Here is a 19,668-nt window from a genome sequence, read left to right as displayed (position 1 = left end):
GCACGACTCGCTTAACAACCACATCGCTTAGCAACGGAAGTTCCGGTCCCAATTGTGGTTGTAAGTCGAGGACTACCTATAGGGAGAAAAGATCCAATTCATACTTTTTTTCTTTTTTATGAAATGGGCAGGTGTGCATGAATCCATATTCTTTACAGAAAAGGAAGTATGTATGTTTAAGCAGGACATCGCGGGATGGGAGTCACACATTGGCTTTCCATGTCAAACCACACAGTGTTTCCATGCCTACACTGGTGTGTGGGTTGATGGAAAGCTTATTTACAGCAGTTGCCACTGAAAAACATATTGGGGCATTTCTCAATGATCTAATATGAGTATTATATACAGGGTGTGGGCACATAATTAGACCCCTGTTGGCATTAACAAGTATAACAACACCCATGATATTCTGGGGGGAAGATACGGAGAAGAGAAAGATGTGTAAAATATACCTAAAAATCAGGTACCCTCATTATATAATTCCTAGTCTTATAGGGTGAAAAGATTTTAGGACTGAGGGGAGTGAGTGGTGGTAGGAGATGGCTGTCATGGTGGCATGAGTTTGGGTTGGCATCACAATCATTTGGCTAGTGAAATACTGTCAACTGTTTATTTGGCCACAGTTGGATGCTATCAAATCTTCCATGTAGAGTGGTGTTTTTTGCCCTTGGCAACATGCTGGCTGGGGAATTCTGGGAGTTGAAGTCCACCCACCTTCAAGTCGCCGAGGTTGAAAAACAGTGACGTAGAGCTTTATGCAGACACAGCTTATATTTATTTCTTCATTTACATTCTTGTGTGATGCCCATTCACACAGGCTCAAGGCGACTAACAGTATAAACTCCATATACATACGTATAAGCTTAATTTTCTTTAAAAAAAGAAAAGCATCAGCAGAGACAGATATTGCACTCCAGCAGACACCCCCCCTTTCCACTTAAAGAGCACCCCGCTCTGCACAAGATGGAGCAAGGAGGTCTTCAAAACTCTCCTGAAGCTGAGGAGGGGTGAAGCGGCTCAGATTCCTTCTGGTGGGAGTTGCAAAGGATGGGGACAGTCACAGAGAAAGCATGGGACCTGGGGGAGGTGACCCCAGGGGTGTCCATAAGGTGTAATAAAGAAGTTGGCTTAGATCCTCCTCTAGGCCTGAAGGTCTGCCACATCTGACCAGAATATTTTAGGGTTTAGATAGAAGCAACTCGGGGCGCAGATGCAGACACGCCATACAGGGCCCCCCCATCTTGAGGAACTGGGATGCTGACTGAGAAGGCTGGGTGCTTGCGTTAGTCCCCCATGGAATGCCTTGAGCTTCCTCCTGGGGGAGTGAGTGTCTGCCGTCTCAGTGACTATAAAGGGTGTGGATTCTCCTGAAGCCACTGAAGTTGGAGTTCGAACTTCACTAAGCTTTGGAATTCGCTCCCCGGAGATGTGGTGCTGGCTACCAGCTTGGCTGGCTTCAAGACAAGGGTTGGGCCGATTCCTGGAAGTCCTGGGGATCAATACAGTTAGCCTCGATGGCGGTGGGACTGCCTCTGAAGGCCATCGAATGGGCTTCCTTGTGCAGTTGGTTGGCCACTGTGAGGACAGGCTGCTGGACCAGGGGTCCAATCTAGAAGGTCACGGCTTAGGTTCTCCAGAGCAGGATACACCTCCGCTTGGATTTGATATTTATTTTCTTATTTATATTTTTAACTATAACTTAGGTGGATATGTTTCTACCTCTATTTTATTGTAAACTGCCCAGAGTCCCCCGTCAGGGGAGATGGGCGGTGATATAAATTTAATTAAAAATAAATTAAATAAATAAATAAATAAATACCGCCTTCTGCTACTTCCAAATGGGCTGGGAAAGTTGTTTGGAGGGTGGGGCGTCATCTTCGTTGAGTTTTCTCTGTTTTTTACTGAAGATCTGTTCCCTGCTGTTCTACCTCCTTGCCTCTTTCTCATATGCCATTTAGGATTATAGCCAGTGGCAAAGAGAACAGGTGCCGAGAAGACAAAAATTAAAATTATTCCTGCCACCTGCCCTATCAGCAGGGCTGAAGAAGGAGAAGGAGAAATCCCTGCAGAAGATAAAAGACAAGATTGCAGGTTGGAAAAGGGTGCTGCTGACATGGTCTGGCCCCGCAGGGAAAAACTTGGGACTGGTATCCTCCAGTTCATTTCCGTGGTTCCAGTTTCGCAGAGCTTGTGCAGGGAAGTGGAAGGAAGCCCATTAAGAGGCAGAGGTTTAGAGTCCCAAAAGAGCTAGCGATGCTTATCAAGGAAGAAATGTGCTGGGTAGAAAACCTGCATCCCTAAACTTGCTGTCCTGCAAGGAAGGAGGATTATTATCAATCAGAGTCCCTCATCGGGGGGGGAGATGGGCAGTACTACAAATCTGAGATATAAATAAATAAACAAATTATTATGCAAGGAAGGAGGCAAGGAAGGGATTATTCTTCCTGTAAGCAAGAAGAAGAGCTGAGACAGTGTTTCTCAACCTTAGGATGTGTGGACTTCAATTTCTAGAATTCCCCAGCCAGCACATGCTGGCTGGGGAATTCTGGGAGTTGAAGTCCACACGTTAAGCTTCCCAAGGTTGAGAAACATTGGAGTCATTCTTCTAATGTGGGGAAGGAGGACCCATTTTGTTTAGGGCAGCAGAGAAACCTGAGTGCCAGTCCTGCCTTAAACACAAGAGCCAGTTGGGTGACTTCAGATCGGTTCTCCCTCAGCCCGGGAAGAAGGCAAGGGCCAACCACTTCTGAAAATTCTGCCTTGGAAACTGCATGGGTTCATCCATGTACTTGTTAGTAGTCAAGATGACTGAAAGGCAATTTTTTTTTTTTAAATGGAGAAGATAGAGGACCAATCAACAGAAGAACAGGCGGAATTCTTTATTTCCTTTATCTACTCCTAATGCCCTAGTATTGAGCTACTGGTGTACAGGTAGTCCTTGTTTAATGACCATTTGTTTAGTGATGGTTCGGACTTACAACGGTGATGGAAAAACCAACCTGCAACCCGTCCTTGCACTTACAACTGTTGCAGCATCACGTGGTCACATGATCAACATTTTCAACCTTCCCAGCCAGCTTCTGGCAAGCAAAATCAATGGGGGACCATGTGATTCACTTCACAACCATGTGGTTCACTTAACACCCATGGTGACTTGTTAACAACTGCCACAAAAAAGGTCATGAAATCGAGTTGGATTCACTTAATAACCGCTTCGCTTAGCAACCGAAATGCCAGTCCCAGTTGTTGAGTTGTTAAGCAAGGACTACCTACAGTGGTTAAAGGCACCAGACTAGAAACCAGGAGATTGGGAGTTCTAGTCCTGCTGTAGGCACGATGCCAGCTAGGTGACTTTGGGCTAGTCCCTCTCTCCCAGCCTGAGGAAGAAGGAGGCCAGGGCCAACCACTTCCAAAAAATCTTGCCAAGAAAACTGTGTGGGACTGTGTGGTGTCTCCGAAAGGCTTCACCCCATTCTGGAGGAGATGCTGAGCGCTGCACCAAAGTTTTCTGGGGTGGAGGACATTTCAGTCTTTCAATCCCAGCAGACTTGCCCCCCTTCTCTGATGCGCTTTACTCAGTAAAACCAGAGTATTGTCTGTTTTAGGGGAAATAAAGGCTCCAGGCATGGGCTTGAGAGTCACCTCCTCCTTCAGGCAGAAGATGGGTTGGCAGCAAGCTATGACCGAAGAAATAGCGAAGGCAAAGAGTCTAGAGAACATCAAAATCCTGCAGGTACATGAAGGCAAGAGCACCCAGGACCTGGGGCTGTTGATACAGCAGGAGTCTAGATTTCACACAGCATTCCCCCAGAGTCTGAGACCAGGAACCTCAAATCTGGGAGTAGAACCACTTGTCACATTCTTAAATGAATGTGCAAAAAGGGAACCAGTGGAGAAATAGGGAGGGTGGGAGTGCACCGTTCGAGGACCGGGGTCGCTTTCCATCTGATGGCCAAGCAGAGTGGAGGGGAGCTGTTTTGTAACCCCTCTTTTCCAAAACACCTTAGCGGCTTTCGAAGAGCAAGATGACCAGTCTGGAAGAGTTAAAGCATCATTCCCAGATGCTCCTGGAGAAGAACCAGGACCTTATGCAGAACATCCAGGAAACGGAAGCCGATTCTGCCAAGCAAGCGAGTTGCCTTCTGCAGCAGTATGACATGTTTGGGGTAAGGCTGCTTGGGCTGGGGAAGTGGGTGGGGATCCAGGGAAGCGGCAGAGCCAGACTTTCTGGGCACGGAGATGCCAGATCATCCCAGGGTACATGCAGCTGGGCCCTTCCCTACAGAGCAAGGGATGCGTGGCTTGCTTTGGCAAAAGTAGCATCAGCCCTTATCATCTTCCATGGCTTGGCTGGGCTCACTCAATGGCTTGGCTTGGCTGGGCTCACTCACATCGTATTAAGCCATATTTAGCTAAACAGCTAAATAACAGCTAAATAACACCTTTGTGCCTTAGGCACAAAGCCAGCTGGGTGACCTTGGGCCTGCCATTTCTTCTCAGCCCTAGGAAGGAGGCAATGGGAAACCACTTCTGAAAAACCTTGCCAAGAAAACTGCAGGGACTTGTCCAGGCAGTCGCCAGGAGTCATCACTGACTCAAAGGCACCAAAAAAAAAAAAAATGCTGAACAGAAGCCAAAGTTGGCTAGATTCATACAACACACTAAACCCAAAACCATGGTTTTCAAGCCACCAGGCTCACAAGCCAAAGGAGCCACATTTTGGCTTGTAAGTGCAATGCAGGAATCCCACCGGTGAGAGAGAGAGTTGTTGAGAACTAGCTTGTTCCAGCTGACCGCTGATGGCTGAACCCTGCAGTGTAGGACAGTTGGTTCTGGAGCCCTTGAGGGGGTGGCTGTCTTGCGCTTCTCCAAAGAGAAACAACCGCTTGATGCTGAAACCTTGGTCCCCCTCAAGGTGGTTGGATTGGCCTTGGTTTTCCCAGGCGTTAAATGGGAGTTTTTTCCATCCCTCCAGGGAGACGCCAGTTGAGGCTGAGACTTTCAGCCACTTACTAGAGTCTTTCTCCTGAATCTGGGAGGGACTGAGATGCCTAAATCCAAGCACTTCAGGTACATTATCGAATCACAAGATGTGTACCTGAAATATCCTTAATCTTTTCTTTCTTTTTCCCCTTCTATTGGCTGGTCTGCTGTGATACCATGGCACGTTCACAAGCATTATGAGCCAGTGAAAAATCTGGCTTTAAAAGACATTTGGAAAGGGACACGTGGTGCACACTTCCACCAGCTTTGCGGACAAATCCCTTCATGATTGCAACCCAAATTGTGAGATCCCCTAGATTTTATGCATTGTTCACATTTGCATTTTAACCGAATTCTTATGAAATAAGCCCAGGGTTTACAAATAAAGCAAACGAAAACTGGAAACAGCTCCCAAAGGCTGGTGGACAGGGAAGGAGGTGGGAGCTGGGAAGCGGGATGAACAGGTAATGGGGGAACTGTGTGGGGTGGCTGAGGCACAAGGACAGAGGAATGGGATGCCTGGGAAGAAGGAGTGAAGTCAGGAAACCAGCAATCTTGGGGCCAGACATCTGTTCTACAGGTAGTCCTCACTTAACGACCACAATTGGGACTGGAATTTCAGTTGCTGTAAGCACTGGCACATTCAAGCATTCACACAATAACAGTCTAGAGTCCAAGCTCCTTTTATTGTTTTAATGAAGTGAAATAACCAGCACAAGAGCAAAGCTGAGAATGGAGAGTTCCTGCGCAAACCTACATTTAAAACTACATTCACATGATTACTTTTCCCCTCACTTCCCATTAAAGTATGTCACCCCCCTTCTCAACCCAGGTGGCTTCTCTGGTGTATCTCCTCTCTCTGGCCTTGACGTGTGAACACCATAAATTCCTGGCCATAATAATCCACTTCACACTCCAACCCAACACCCCCTCCCATCTGGGAACACAGAGTCTGTTTCCGGTGATAAGAGACCAAAGGAAGATACTCCAATAAGGGGTTCTGTGAACCTTTTGATCGGAGGGATCTGACAGTTGCTAAGTGAAGCAGTCATTAAGCAAATCTGACCCAATTTTACTACCTTTTTTGTGGTGGTTGTTAAGTGAATCATTGCAGGCATTAAGTGAACCACATGTTCATTAAGCAAATCACGTGGTTCCCCATTGATTCCACTTGCCAGAAGCTGGCCGGGAAGGTTGAAAATAGTGATCACATGACCACGGGATGCTGCAATGGTCATAAATGCGAACCGGCTGCCAGGCGCCCAAATCATGAACACGTGAGTGCAGGGATGCTGTGACGGTTGTAAGTGTGAGGACCAGTCACAAGTCAGTTTTTCCAGCACTGTCGTAAGTCTGAACCATCACTAAACAAATGGTTGTTAAGTGAGGACTACCTGTACTCCAGGGGCACTATCTCCTTTACTTTTTCTTCCTCCCATAACCTGCCTTTTTATTTGCTACCTCTTGGCCTCTCTCCATCTCCATTAAGGCTACAATTTTTCAGCTCCCTCCCCTTCCCTGCCTCTCTCTCTTCCTGGATTCCACCAGATGTTTTTTTCTATCTTCAGCTTTCATTTCCTCTTCCTTGGGAGGCAGCTGAAAGAAAGCCTGAATTTCCCCTTAATTCCTGCAGGCCTTGCCGGACAGAACAGGAGCTGTGCATGTGGAAAGCTTTGTCTAGCATGCAAACTGGGGGGTGCCCACACAGGTAGGGAGGGGGAGTCAAGTGGCAGCCTTCAGTGGTGCAAGCCAAGCTCTGCCCCTTTTCTGCATGCAAGGCATGGTTTTGGCCACCCTCGTGACCCCTTTTGGCACGCTTGCACACGGCCACCCCTGGTGAAGTGCCCTTTAGCCGGCTGGCCTCAGGCCCTCTGAGCCGCTGGTGCCCTGCTGCTTCCACCCCCACAGCGCATCATTGCGACTCTTCGCGACTCCAATCAGAACCATGTCGGCGTGGCCAGAGCAGAACTCAAAGCAGTGGAGAAGATGGTGGAGAATAAGACAGGAAGTAAGCAGGGCCTGCTCGTTCGCGGCTGGCGGAGGGCGGAGGGGAAGTCCATGGCTTGAAATCCCCAAGGAAGGCATCGGTGCATTTGGTCCTTCCCGGTCGTCAAGGATCCCCTCTTAAAAGGGGGCCAGACAACACTCTGGTTTGCTGCCAGAATGATGGAGAGATCGGAGGCAAGGGGAGCCGAAAGGCAGAGCACCCGCTTTGCTGCCAAATGAGCCGGATTGAGCACCACATACCTCCCAGGAGCAGGAATGGGGAAGGATCCCCCGGGATCTCCTAGCGCCACTGCTCAGAGTAAACGGAGCCAGTTCCGGGCTTGGCGGGCCATCCGTCTGCCCTGTTTGGAAACAGTTTCTGAAATTCTCCTGCCATTGAAGAAAGTTGGATTTCAGAAATCAGGCAGCCAGATGCCCAGGAAAGTCAGGGGTCGAAGGCCAAGGGGCCGTTTTGCAGCCCTCTGAGATGCCAATGGTGGCCTTGGCTGTAAGGCAGCCTCTTCTTTCTGACGGTGACGGAGTCTCTTATCGAAAGGCGATGCAGGTGAGCTTCAAGGCATCTGCTGGTGGGGAAAAAAGGGTTTCACACAAAGAAGTTACAAAACAGGGGAAGGGGGGAAAATCCCTAAGGAATGAAAACAAAGCATAGCTTTATTCACACGTAACATCTGTAGGAGATATTTCTACTAGAATGAGTTTTGTATAGACCAGGGTTTCTCAACCTGGGCCATTTTAAGATGTGTGGAGTAAGCAAAGGCCTCATCTCTGGGGAATTCTGGGAGTTGAAGTCCACACATCTTAAAGTGGCGCAGGTTGAGAAACCCGGTATAGACCAAGAATCAGAAACAGTCTGCAGGCACCTTTTCCAACTAATCAATTTTATTAAAAGGCAGCAGCTCAAGAAAGGTTAGTTGGAAAAGGTGCCAGCAGATTCCTCCTGATTTTTTGCCACCATGGACTAAAATGGCTTTTGCCCTATAATGTACAGGTAGTCCTCACTTAATGACCATTCATTTAGCAACAGTTTGGAATTATGACAGTGCTGAAAAAAGTACTTACACCCAGTCCTCACACGACCGTCACAGCATTCCTGCAGTCACATGATCGCGATTTGGGTGCTTGGCAACCGGTTCACGTTTATGACCGTCACAGTGTCATAGGGTCACATGATCGCCATTTTCAACCTACCCGGCTGGCTTCTGGCAAGCAAAATCAATGGGGAACCATGTGATTTGCTTAACAACCACGTGGTTTGCTTAACACCCATGGTGATTCGCTTAACGCCTGCTGCAAAAAAGGTCGTAAAATTGGGTTGGGTTTGCTTAATGACTGCTCCGCTGAGCAACCGAAATTCTGGTCCCAATTATGGTTAAGTGAGGACCATCTGTATGTGATTTTTTCTGAACATGTCATTTGAGTTAGTACAGTGTTGTGATTTTAAAATGTTCTGAGCTGTCTGAGTAACGTGTGGGGGCTGAAGGGGGGGAAGTGCGTTAATGTGTGAACAGTGGGTTGCCAATATATTTAGGGGAGCTCCTCTGCTACACGTGGCCCTCTGACGTAACTTCACTCCTTCCCTTTTTCCCCTTAAGAACTGGACCTGGAGCTGAAACGGGTCAACAATAAGGTGCACTCCTTCCAGGAAGAGCTGAACGTCCTGCGAACGTACATGGACAAGGAGCACCCCTTGAAAGCGGTCCAGATCGCGTCTCTGCTGCGCAGCATCCGGAACCTGAAGGAGGAGCAGCAGGTGGTGGGGAGGGGCCTGCCCTGGCCCTGGCCCACCTGCCGGAGCCGGGGGGCAAGGGGGGAGCGCCGCTGCCCTCAGGCCCTTATTTCCCTTCTGCTGCCCTCTCCAGGATGAACTGGAAGACACAGAAGACCTGGCCAGGCGCTTCCTGGAAACCTTGGCCGGGAAAGCGAGGGAAGAGCGGGAGCGCATCTTACAGACCGTGGCTGACGTTAGTGGAACCTCTCCGCATTGCTGGGGCGTCTCCCTGCCTTCTCAGCTGGAGTGTGCAGTGCCACCGAGAGCCACGTTCGGTGCCACTTGCGCTTCCTTTGTCTGTACCAGAAAGGGCACTTAGAGCTCCCTGAAGGGAGCAGGGAGAGGAGAGCGGCCCTGCTCTCCTGGCCTTCAAAGGGGCGGCCGTGCAGCTCTTCGCAGACGAAGCGCTCCCTAACCCGGCTTGCGCATAGGTGTAACACATCCCAGCTTACGCCTTTGACAGATTTGCCCGGGGCTCCATCTAGCCCCCAACCCCATTTTCACAAGGCTAAAAACCAGGGTAAATGGGGGGGGCGGGGTGCCATCCTTGAGAATGTTTATGGGGCCGTGCCGCCTGACGTTGCCGTCCAGAATCCGTGAACTGCTGTTCGATTTCAGTCTTAATTTCATTGTTCTTTTTTCCCGTACAGAAGACGCTGCTGCAGTATCAGGGCGGCCTTGAGCAAATGCACAGGAACAACAGGGAACTGGAAAGACAGATCAAAACCCAAAAGGAGGCAAGATGATCTGGGAACTGCAGTCAGCTAACTTGGCAAGCAACGGAGCTAATGCCAGGGCTGGTTGGATATTTCTTCTCTTGATCACCCAGTGGCTAGTCATCCCACTGCATGGCTACCTTCCAGGAGAATTCCTTGTAGCTGGAGACTGGCCTGTTAGGTATACAGGTAGTCCTCACTTAACAACCACAATTGGGACCGGGATTTTAGTTGCTAAGCGAAGCGGACATTAAGCGAATCCGACCTGATTTTACAACCATTTTTGCTTTGGTCATTAAGCAAGTCCCACGGTTCCTCATTGATTTTGCTTGCTGGAAGCTGGCTGGGAAGGTCAAAAATGGCGATCACGTGACTGCAGAACACTGTGATGGTCATAAATGGGAACCGTTTGCCAAGTGCCCAAAACGTGATCATGTGACTGTGGGGATGCTGCAATGGTTGTAAGCATGAGGACCAGTGGCAAGTCGGTTTTTCAGCACTGTCGTAAGTCCGAACCATCACTAAACAAATGGTCATTAAGCGAGGACTACCTGTAGATGACGAGGGGAGAAATCCTGAGATGAGGCCTTTACTTAGAGAGAAGTTATTATGAGGAACAAGTCCACTGTGGATTGTAGGCCGGGAGTCTGAATTTTGACAGACTAGGGCAGTGTTTCTCAACTGTGGCAGCTTGAAGATGGGTGGACTTCAACTCCCAGAATTCCCTAGCTAGCCATGCTGGCTGGGGAATTCTGGGAGTTGAAGTCTACACACCTCCAAGTTGCCAAGGTTGAGGAACCCTGCCCTAGGGGATGAACTTCATTCAGGAACTTTACAACAAATGGCTCAGGAAGATCTTAGGAGCTGAATTCCGGCAGGGAATGACTCCCAAGGGCAAAAGGAGAGGATTCCTCCTGAGGCTTGAGGGGATGCATTAATTCAGAGTGGCCTCTTGGCATCAGCCGTGAGGAAGCCCTGATCTGGAGGCCAAGCATGTTCAAAACTCTGCGATAGACACAAAAAGCTGGGGACGCACAACTGGGAGTAGGAAAACGCAGATGTTCCGAGCTGCGGGCAGTTGGCCTTGATTCCCCAGTCCTTTCTGACGCTTTCAGGTCATCGAGGACCTGTTGAAAGAAATCAGGGAGCTGCACAAGAGCATCACCACCCTGCACCACGCCCTGGGGGACCCACGCGAAGTGATTTTTCCAGATGTCCTCCTGCGCAGACCCAGGTGCCCCCTCCGCCCGTCTCCTTAACGTTCCTTTTCTTGCAGCTGCAGGGCTGGCACGGAGTTGGCCAGGAGATCTGCTGGCGGCTGAAAAGAGGGAGAGGGGCTGGACATGGTGCTGGACTCTCAGGAGCCCTTGCCGCTCCCAACTTTTAGTTTCCAATCCTTCCAGAATTAATACATTTTTAAACAATTCTCTGCCACCCCACCCTCACCTCCACTGCCTTGACCATCTTGGTTTTCATATTCTGGATGATGTAGCCCAGTGTTGCCCAACCGTGGCCACTTTACCATGTGTGGACTTCAACTCCCAGCTTTGCTGGCTGGGGAATTCTGGGAGTTGAAGTCCACACATGGTAAAGTGGCCAAGGTTGGGACACCCTGGCATGGCCTATTCTGAGCTTGGGAGCCAATGGCTTCTTAGCAGTCCAGGGTCCCTCGTTGCACTGCCTCTGTGCCTGAAGGGAGAACTCTGGGCTTTTTGCAGGCAACTCTTCCCCCTTCCTAGCGCGGATCTGATTCCTGTGTCCCTCTTTCCCACCAGATGCACCCCAGATATGGAGGTTATTCTCGACATCCCTACAGACGATGATTTCCCCCTGTAGTTGCGGGTAATGGGACCGCAAAAGCGTTTTTGGGCACCACCGTCCATTTGGCTTTGCTGGGTTTTGCCCGGATTCGGGACCTTGTCTTAGCCCTGGCCTGGGCTTGCTAAATTTTTCAGCTGTTGGAAGAGCATCTCTTTAGCTTTCCTCCTCCAAATATTTCAGGGTTTTTTTCCTTATTAAAGGCAGCCCTTAACTGACTGAATGGTGTTGGATTTATTGCCGGGAGCCCCGAAAGAACAGTGCCACTGAGAAGGCGGCATTCTCCTTGTTGCACCCTAATGCGGAGCACAGCGTGAAGGTCCCTGTAAGAAGGGCAGTGGTAGGATCAGTGACCAGGAGCCCTGCCATGCCCAGAGTCGTCTTACAAAGCAAGCACCCTGCTGAATTCTGCGCTGCCAGGAAAGGTGTACAGGTAGTCCTCACTTAACAACCACAATAGGGACCAGGAAATTGGTTGTTAAGTGGTGCAGTTGTTAAGTGAGTCACCATGTGACCAGACCTGATTTTACAACCTTTTTACGATGGTAGTTAAGCAAATTGTGGGTTGTTAAGCAAATCACTTCAGTCGTTAAGTGAATTCAGCTTCCCCAGTGGATGTTTTTTGCTAGCAAAAAGGGTCACAAATCACGATCATGTGACCACAGGACGCTGCACCTGGTTGTAAATGCGAGCCAGCTGCCTAGTGCCCGAATGCGATCATGTAACTGTGGGGGTGGTGCAATGGTTTGTGATGGTCGTAAGTGTGAATACAAGTCATAAAGCACTTTTTCCGAGGCCATTGTAACTTCAGACTGTTGTTAAACAAATGGTCATTAAGCAAGGACTACCTGTATTTCCTTGCAAAGAAACACCAGCCAGATTGATGGTTATGAGAATAACTGTGGATAGGGAAAAGAAGTTGGATGCATCCCCTGCCCAAGCTGCTACTTCCATTGGTGGGAAAGCCCTCGCTGGCAGCAGGAAAAGGGGCACGTAGGTGTGTTAGGAAGACAGCTGTTCATGTCCTGGAGTAGCTAATATCTGGTCCCCATTCATGGCCAAGCTGAGTTGTCCCCAGGCTGCCAGAGATCTTTTCTTAACTGCAGATGCTGGAAGTGGAAGCTGGTACCTTTTAAGCCAGTCCAAGTGCGCTCCTCAGCCACCAGGGCACCATTGCTCCTCCTCTTTGCCCAGAGACATCCACAAAGTGTGGTCAAAGAAACCAAGATGGTGGCCAGAATGGGGCAATCAAAGCTCTGCTTGTTTTCCGTGTGTCACCCAGCTTCAATCGTATGTTGGGGCTGCCATCTTGATTATTTTCCCCACGCCTTGGGGGCACCCCCGTCTCTGCCCATCCCGGTGCCAGCAGGGAGGGACGGGACATGCTGGAGCTCTGAACCACAAGAAGTCCATCAGTGGGACACTGCCCAGGACCCAGCTGGAGAGAAGGCGGACGGTGCCAGGCCCAGGGTGCAGGGAAAGCCCTCCTGGGCTTCTCAGGAGGGTTGCTGAGACTCACAAGGCCACCTGAGCTGCTTGTGGATTGCAGGGTGCCTCCGCCTGGGTTTAAAGGCTGCCCCCAGGCCATTCCCCTGCATGAACCCGAGCAGGCCCCAGTCCTCCCACACGGAAGAGAACGTTGCCAAGCCAGAGCACAGAGCCAGATTCATCGGCTGGGTTGATGCAGCTCCCGTAACCTGGTTACCAAATTAACCTGTTTTCTGGATTTCATTAGTACAGCAGACCGAAACCAGAAATAAACCACGGCTGGACTTTGCACTAAATCGTGAAACAAATCCCAAACCAGATTACAGCCAACCTGGCATCGTCTGGGATAATGTGTCGTTCTGTGTTCCTCTTTCACCCAGTTTGGTCAGGAACCCTGTGCACGTTCCACATGCAGCCGCAGAGCCATCGGAGCCCAGCAATATGTGCTTTTAATAGAGCAGATGTCCCATCAGATTGGCTGTTTTTGAAGCTGCGCCCGTCCAGGGTTCCCTGACTGCAGCCTCTGAATCCACCACTAGGTGGAGACAGTTGGCATTTAAGCTGACCAAATGTGAGAGGGGGGGACTATTTTCCCTGCCCTTGTTAGTCTTGGATGTGGTCACAGGTATTGCCTTACATTTAAATGCAACCCATACCTAATAATTTACATCCTTTACTGTCAAAGCAACTCATTTATTCATGATTGTAGTTCAAATCACGGCACATACAAGGCCCCTTCAGGTCAGAGACATGAAGCTTTCAGCCTGAAATGGTGCAGAAAGAGAAATGGAGGCAGCAAGGAAAAGTTGTGAGCAAATGCTGATACAGGTAGTCCTCACTTAATGACCACAATTGGGCCCAGAGTTTTGGCTGCTAAGCAAAGCGGTCATTAAGTGAATCTGACCTGATTTTACCTTTTTTGCAGTGGTTGTTAAGTGAATCAATCCATTTAAGCAATCCATGTGGTCATTAAGCAAATCACGCAGTTCCCTATTGATTTGGCTTGCCAGAAGCTGGCTGGCAAAGTAGAAAATCATGATCACACGACCACGCTGCAACCATCATAAATGTGAACTGGTTGCCAAGCGCCCAAATCGTGATCATGTGACTGTGAGGAATGCTGCAGTGGTATAAGTGTGAAGACCAGTCACAAGTCATTTTTCCAGCACCATCATAAGTCCGAACCATCATTAAACGAATGGTTGTTAAGTGAGGACTACAAGTTTAGTTTTGGTACCTTTTGGCAGCTCAGGGCTGAACTTGGAAGGTCACCAAGGGCTGTTGTGGAGTTGGGATTTCCTTTGGGAAGTTTTAATGCATAAATAAAAGTTAACATGACTGCTTTGTGTGGCTTCCTAGTCAACACAAGATGGGAAATCAGCTGTTTCTCAGGGGTGTGCCCCCAAATTTCCTGGGGCCAGCATCCTTCCTCTGCAACTGTCCTGCTTTTATGCCATCCTTCCTTTGTGGGGTCTCCCGTTTTTCAGTTGGGATGTGGGATTGCTCAATCTTTTCTTAATGGGAAGAAAAAGCAGGAGTTTTCTGAGAAATTCCACACTGGGGTCAGGAAGAAAAGTCCCCTCAGCATCGAAAACGAAGTCAGAGGGCCAGGCCTCTGCAGAGCTGAGCATCTGCTGCTCTCATTAAATACTTTCTCACAGCTCCATTTTCATCTCATTGGCCTCTGAGAGGCCCCAGTGAGTCATCTTGACCTGGAGTCTCTTGAGCAGAGTGTCTCAACCTTGGCCACGTGAAGATGGGTGGACTTCAACTCCCAGAATTCCCCAGCCAGCCATGGGAATTCTGGGAGCTGAAATCCACCCATCTTCACGCGGCCAAGGTTGAGACACCCTGCTCGAGAGACTCCAGGTCAAGATGACTCACTGGGTTTGGGGTTTCTTTGCTGCTCCTTCCCAACCCAGAGTCAAGGGTCTGGGTCAAGGAATCCGGATTAAAGCATCCCAGAGACGGGGCGATCCAGATGCCACCTGAACACACCCAGGGAGTCGAAACCTTTATTAACCTGGTTTGGTGCCACCCGCATCCCCCTTTGGAACCAGTTGCTGCAGGATCTTCTGGACGCGCCCCCATCTTCTGTAGCTGCCCACCCCTCTCCCCCAGTGTGAAGGCTACCAGAGGGCTTGACCACAGCAAAAGAAAGGGAGCTTCTCCCACCCCCACTCCCTCCACTGGGTGGGCTGGTTGATGCCCCCGTGGGCGGGGCCAAAGCCACTCCCCTCCCCTGGGGATGAGCTGGTGGGAGGCGAGGGGCCCGGCCGGCAGCGGGGCGCCGAAGGGCTTCCTGCCGGAGGCGCCCCCCACGGACGCCCGGCATTCGGGGGGTGGCCCGCTCTACCCACCCCCCCGCCTGGGAAAGTGCAGCTTCACCCACCCTCTGCCCTTCTCCGCAGGGCAGACGGGGCCGGGGCCGGGGCCGAGACGCGCCCGCGGGGGCAGCCCTTGGCCGGCTCTGGGGCGGCGCAGCCCCGCGGGCCTCTGCGCCCCTCGGCGGCTCAGCCCATCGGAGCCCCGGCGCAGCCGTCTGGACGCGCGCAGAGGCCCCCTGGTGCTCGTCCTGCCTGGCAAGGGCGGCGGGGGGTGTGTCCCGCCCGCAGCGGCGACGGGGCGGGGGCGCCTCCGCGCCGCTTAAAAGTCCCTCCCCGCCCTGCCCCGCCGCGGCCGGCGCTGCGCCCTGAAGCCGGACGGGCTCGAGGAGGCCCCCGCGAGCGGCCCGCCGGGCAGGGAGAGGGGCAGGCCAGGTAAGGGGGGGGCAGCTGCCCCGCTTGGGAGCGCCGAGTGGGGAGCCGGGCGCGCGGGGGTCTCGCCCGCCGGGCCGGGTCCCGGCTGGGGAGCAGCGCCGCCGTCCCCGCTCCAGCCGCGCGTGGCCCTTCGGAAAGCCCTTCCGCAGCTTTAGAGCCCCGGAATGCGGGCGAGAGGACCCCTGAGGACTTGCAGAGTGCCCCGGCGCCCTTTCTCCCCGTGGCTTGGTTTCGCGAGAGGCGGGAGCGAAGTTTCTCGGGAACCGCAAGCGGCCGGACCCTCCCAAAGAGGCTAGAGAAGGGCCCTTTGGGAACAGCCCTCGTGGGAAGGCAGGGAAATGCGCTTTGCACATGCCCAGGTGCACCTTCGCCTTTGTTCCTGAACTCGACAGAACTGGGACTCGGGGTTGGCAGCCGATCGCAAGGTTGGCTGCGCGCGTGTAATCTTATGCCGCCCCAGCGGTGACAATCGGAAACCGCTTTCCTTTTGAATTTTTAACCGTGTTTTGGAAGTCGGGAGCCGGTAAAACCCTGCCTGGCGTTGGGTTACTGGTGCCCTGGAAGAAGCCAGGGCTGGATTGGCGCCCACACACGGACCCCCGTGGAGGATGCGAATAGGAGATAGGCGTGGGGATACTTACTCTGATTTTACCTGTATGCTAGCTTACTTCCTGTTAATCTAGCCATAAAGAGGATCAAGGGTGTTCCAATTAAATTCAAATTAAAACAGCAGGCAGCAGAATGCAATCTGCCAGCAGGGATACTAACAAGAGCCAAGGAAACTGGTCTGCTGGAATGCATTAGGGTGCAAAATTCTTTTTCAGCCTGTTCCAAGTTATCAAAATAATTCACAGAGGGTCCCAGGTCTCCTTTAAATGTTGTTATAGCAATCACGGTGGGAAGGGTTATAAGTAGATTGGTACATTTTAGTTACTCTGTCTGCTACTCATTTTGACTGAAATCTTTGGAGGAAATTGGAAGAATTACGCCAGTCTTAATAATCACGATTAGTGTTGCGCAAGAAAATAACAGGGTTTCTTATTAAGCCACCAGATTTATTAAACATAGAAAAACCTCGAGTGCATTTTTCTTTGGATCAATGCTATCTAACAGTGTGGGAAGTGCCAGTGGGTGAAAATGTTAACACAGCAGCTAAGAATTCTGAATAATTTTTTTAAAAAGATCGCAATATTCCCATTTGGTCTCCATTTTTAGCTACATCAACAGTTTATAAAAATATCTTTGGGGATAGTAATGCTGAAATAGATGCTTAATTTTTTTTTCTCAAAGATTGCAAATGATTTTAGATATTCTCCCAAATTATGCAGGGTCCTTTTTCTTTTGGGTAGCTTTAACTGTTTTTCTTCTTAGGCTCTTTATTTTTGGTGTTTTCTTGATCAGTATGTTTTTTAAAAAAAAAGATCAAAGAAACGGAGACCAACACAAGTCCTCGGTAACCTGCTGCTTTGACTTACAGTATCTCCTCCGGTTGCCAAGTGGTATCGCCCAATTTGATGGTCCCTTGGACTACAATGGCCATGCTTCCCCAACCCCTTCTGGGTGTTGGGAGAAGGGTGATGTGTGGGGAAGTCAATGGTTGAGCTCCCAAAGATCCTGGCATTTTAGATCAGTTCCTCTGGGCACAACACTGGCACTTGGCCCCAAACTTTGCAGTTTGTGAAGAAAACCAGTAATCTTTCTGAACTGATGACTGAAGATGCCCATGCACAAAAGCAGCTTTTTAACTCTTTTCTCCGCTTACTCGGAAGAATTAGAGATGCAATCTTGTTTTTTTTTTTATTTATGTTTCAGTGTTTTAAAGATCATTATATTAACTGTTATTGTGCTTGTACGCCACCCAGAGTCACGTCTTGTGAGGTGGGCGGCTATATAAATTTCCCAAATAAAATAATAAAATTAACTGGTTTGATGAGAAGGAAGGGCGAATGTTGAAATTCAGGACTAGCTGGGTTTTTCTTTGCAGCCATTTCCAACTGAGTTATCCGGCCAGTATCCGTCCCTCCCCGTCTATTCTCCATGTGATCCAGAACCCACAACTATCACAGCTGGATTACATTTTATTTTGTTCTTTGGCAGCTCTGCGGAGCCTCCTGCAATACCGGAGGATGCTTTCATTGTGCTCAGAGATAGGCCTGCTTGCAACTGACTTTTCCTCCTGACAGCCAACCATCCTCAGCTCGTCCCTCAGGTAGGACCTCCAGGTGATTAATTCTGGACCTCCCTAGGCCCTGGAAGCAGCTGCCTGGGGAACGTGGGTCCAGCCCCTCTCTTTCAGCCCAGCCTAACTTGTAGGATTGTTGCGGGGAAGAGGAGGAGGAGGGAGTGTTTTGTATGGCACTTAGTTTCTGGAGGAAGGACAGGGTGTAAATCTAATAGATAAAATTAAAATACACAAACATTAATTTGATTTCTTCCAAAAAAGATTGTGGGAACAATCAGACCCAATTGCTGGCAGGGCCTTAACCATAGAGGTAAAAAATAACCCCCACACATCCATCTTTTGAAAGAAAGTGAAATGGACCTGCATAGGATTTTGCATTTTATTATCTGTGGCAGCCCCCTGTGAGGCAGGCCTGTCAAGTCTGTGGCCAACAAGCTAAGGCTGAGAACCAATTAATCCCTTCCTTATTTTACAAATCTTTGTGGTCCCCCAATGCACATGCCGAGCTCTCTTGTTTGAACAACGGGACTTCCGTGTGCCAAAATACCAACGTTGAGGCTCTGATCCATTCTGAGAAAGCTTATATAGTACTCTTCAGACAGTTCCATGGACCTTCTCTGTCTATTATGCAGATTTATTTAAAAAACAACAAGGGATTTATGAACCAAAATGTTTGTCAATAGGAGGAGCATAGATGAAGGGAACGATCTGGGGTGGGAGAAAGAATTCCATTCACCCTCTGAGATAAATGCAGCAAATACAAGTTTTTACCTATGTGTTAAATTGAGTTCGGAGGAGAAATCGAAGGAGACAAAAGGCATGGCCCTATTTCAGCCTTTCCCATCCTGGTGTCATGGTGATTGGGAGTTGTGTGCTCTGGGAGGGAGCTGCAACTATGAAGATCAGCAGGGGAGAATAGGCACCTTTGTCTACCTTGCAAATAAAGCCAACAACTCAAATGTGCATGAAGCAGCTTGAACCATCAGCAGTGTGTGTGTGTGTGTGTGCGCGTGTGCACGCGCACCACTTAAATTGTGAACCATTTTGTGCCTGAGGACAAAAAATAACGTCCAGGAACAAATGTTCAACCTGAGCTCATTTTTCTGGATCCGCACAGTACTTCCAATCACAAAAATACTTAGCCAGCTTTAAGGCTAACTACGCTTAGCATGTTGTGGAAGTGGAGTCCATTACGTCTGTAACCGGCCTGTTTTAATGTGTTCTAGGAATTCAGCCAGAGCCCAGAGCCGCGGTGGGCAACCCAGTTCTTTTGCTTTGTTTTTAACAGAAACCTAAGATCCATGCGTCGGAGTTGGGGTCAAAGGATATATAGCCAGAATTTGAGCAGGATGGCCCTGAGCCGAGGAACGCAGCACTGAACTGTTCACAGCTCTTTTGCAGTTTTACAATCTACTTCTGGTAAGCTTATGCTCTGAGCCTAATTTAGGCAGAGAAATGTAGCGTCCTTTGTAATAAATACAAGGTCTGAAATGGTTGATGATCAACTGTAGATCAACTAGAAAATCTCCCAGTAGATCTCCAATCCCCCTTCTGCATTACAGGAACTCAGCCCATTCCATTACCTGCTAACTTGGAGTAATCTGTAAACTCTTCTTAGCATCTAGCAAAGCCATCATGAAAGGCCACTTTGGGGAACCCCCTTTCCGTTGCCCATCTTGCTGTTCAGTTCCCCAGTCTCCCAAACCCACAGGATACCAACGGTGATGGCATTCCCCCCCCCCCAGTTTACAGTAATTCAGATGATGTGATTCAGGGGGGCTCCCCCAGAGAGATTAATTGAGGGGTGTTTGCTCCGGGCTTGTGCCCACTGCAGACAGATGAAAGCGGAGCAGCAAAGCCCAGGGCAGGACTGCTCTGCCAGATGTGACCAGGTGTGGCTGTCAGAGCAGCAAAGAGTAACCTCGTCCTGATTCTCTTTGGCAGAAG

The 19,668-nt window shown here is 49.8% G+C and overlaps 1 protein-coding gene across 1 annotated transcript; it reads left to right on the top strand.

Annotated features, from left to right (window-relative positions):
- Positions 1–1,514: 1,514 nt before the first annotated feature.
- Positions 1,515–11,310, top strand: C3H20orf96 (chromosome 3 C20orf96 homolog). The gene is made up of 10 exons (XM_063298623.1): positions 1,515–1,520; positions 1,959–2,102; positions 3,617–3,733; positions 4,008–4,166; positions 6,892–6,991; positions 8,583–8,740; positions 8,850–8,951; positions 9,409–9,495; positions 10,590–10,708; positions 11,250–11,310. The coding sequence occupies exons 1-10, from the start codon at positions 1,515–1,517 to the stop codon at positions 11,308–11,310; spliced, it is 1,053 nt and encodes a 350-aa protein (XP_063154693.1).
- Positions 11,311–19,668: the final 8,358 nt, after the last annotated feature.

This window comes from Candoia aspera, chromosome 3, assembly GCF_035149785.1.
Source record: "Candoia aspera isolate rCanAsp1 chromosome 3, rCanAsp1.hap2, whole genome shotgun sequence".
In the NCBI taxonomy this organism is placed as follows: domain Eukaryota; kingdom Metazoa; phylum Chordata; class Lepidosauria; order Squamata; family Boidae; genus Candoia; species Candoia aspera.
Note: the sequence above shows the minus strand (reverse complement) of the source record. Positions and strands in the feature narration are given on the sequence as shown.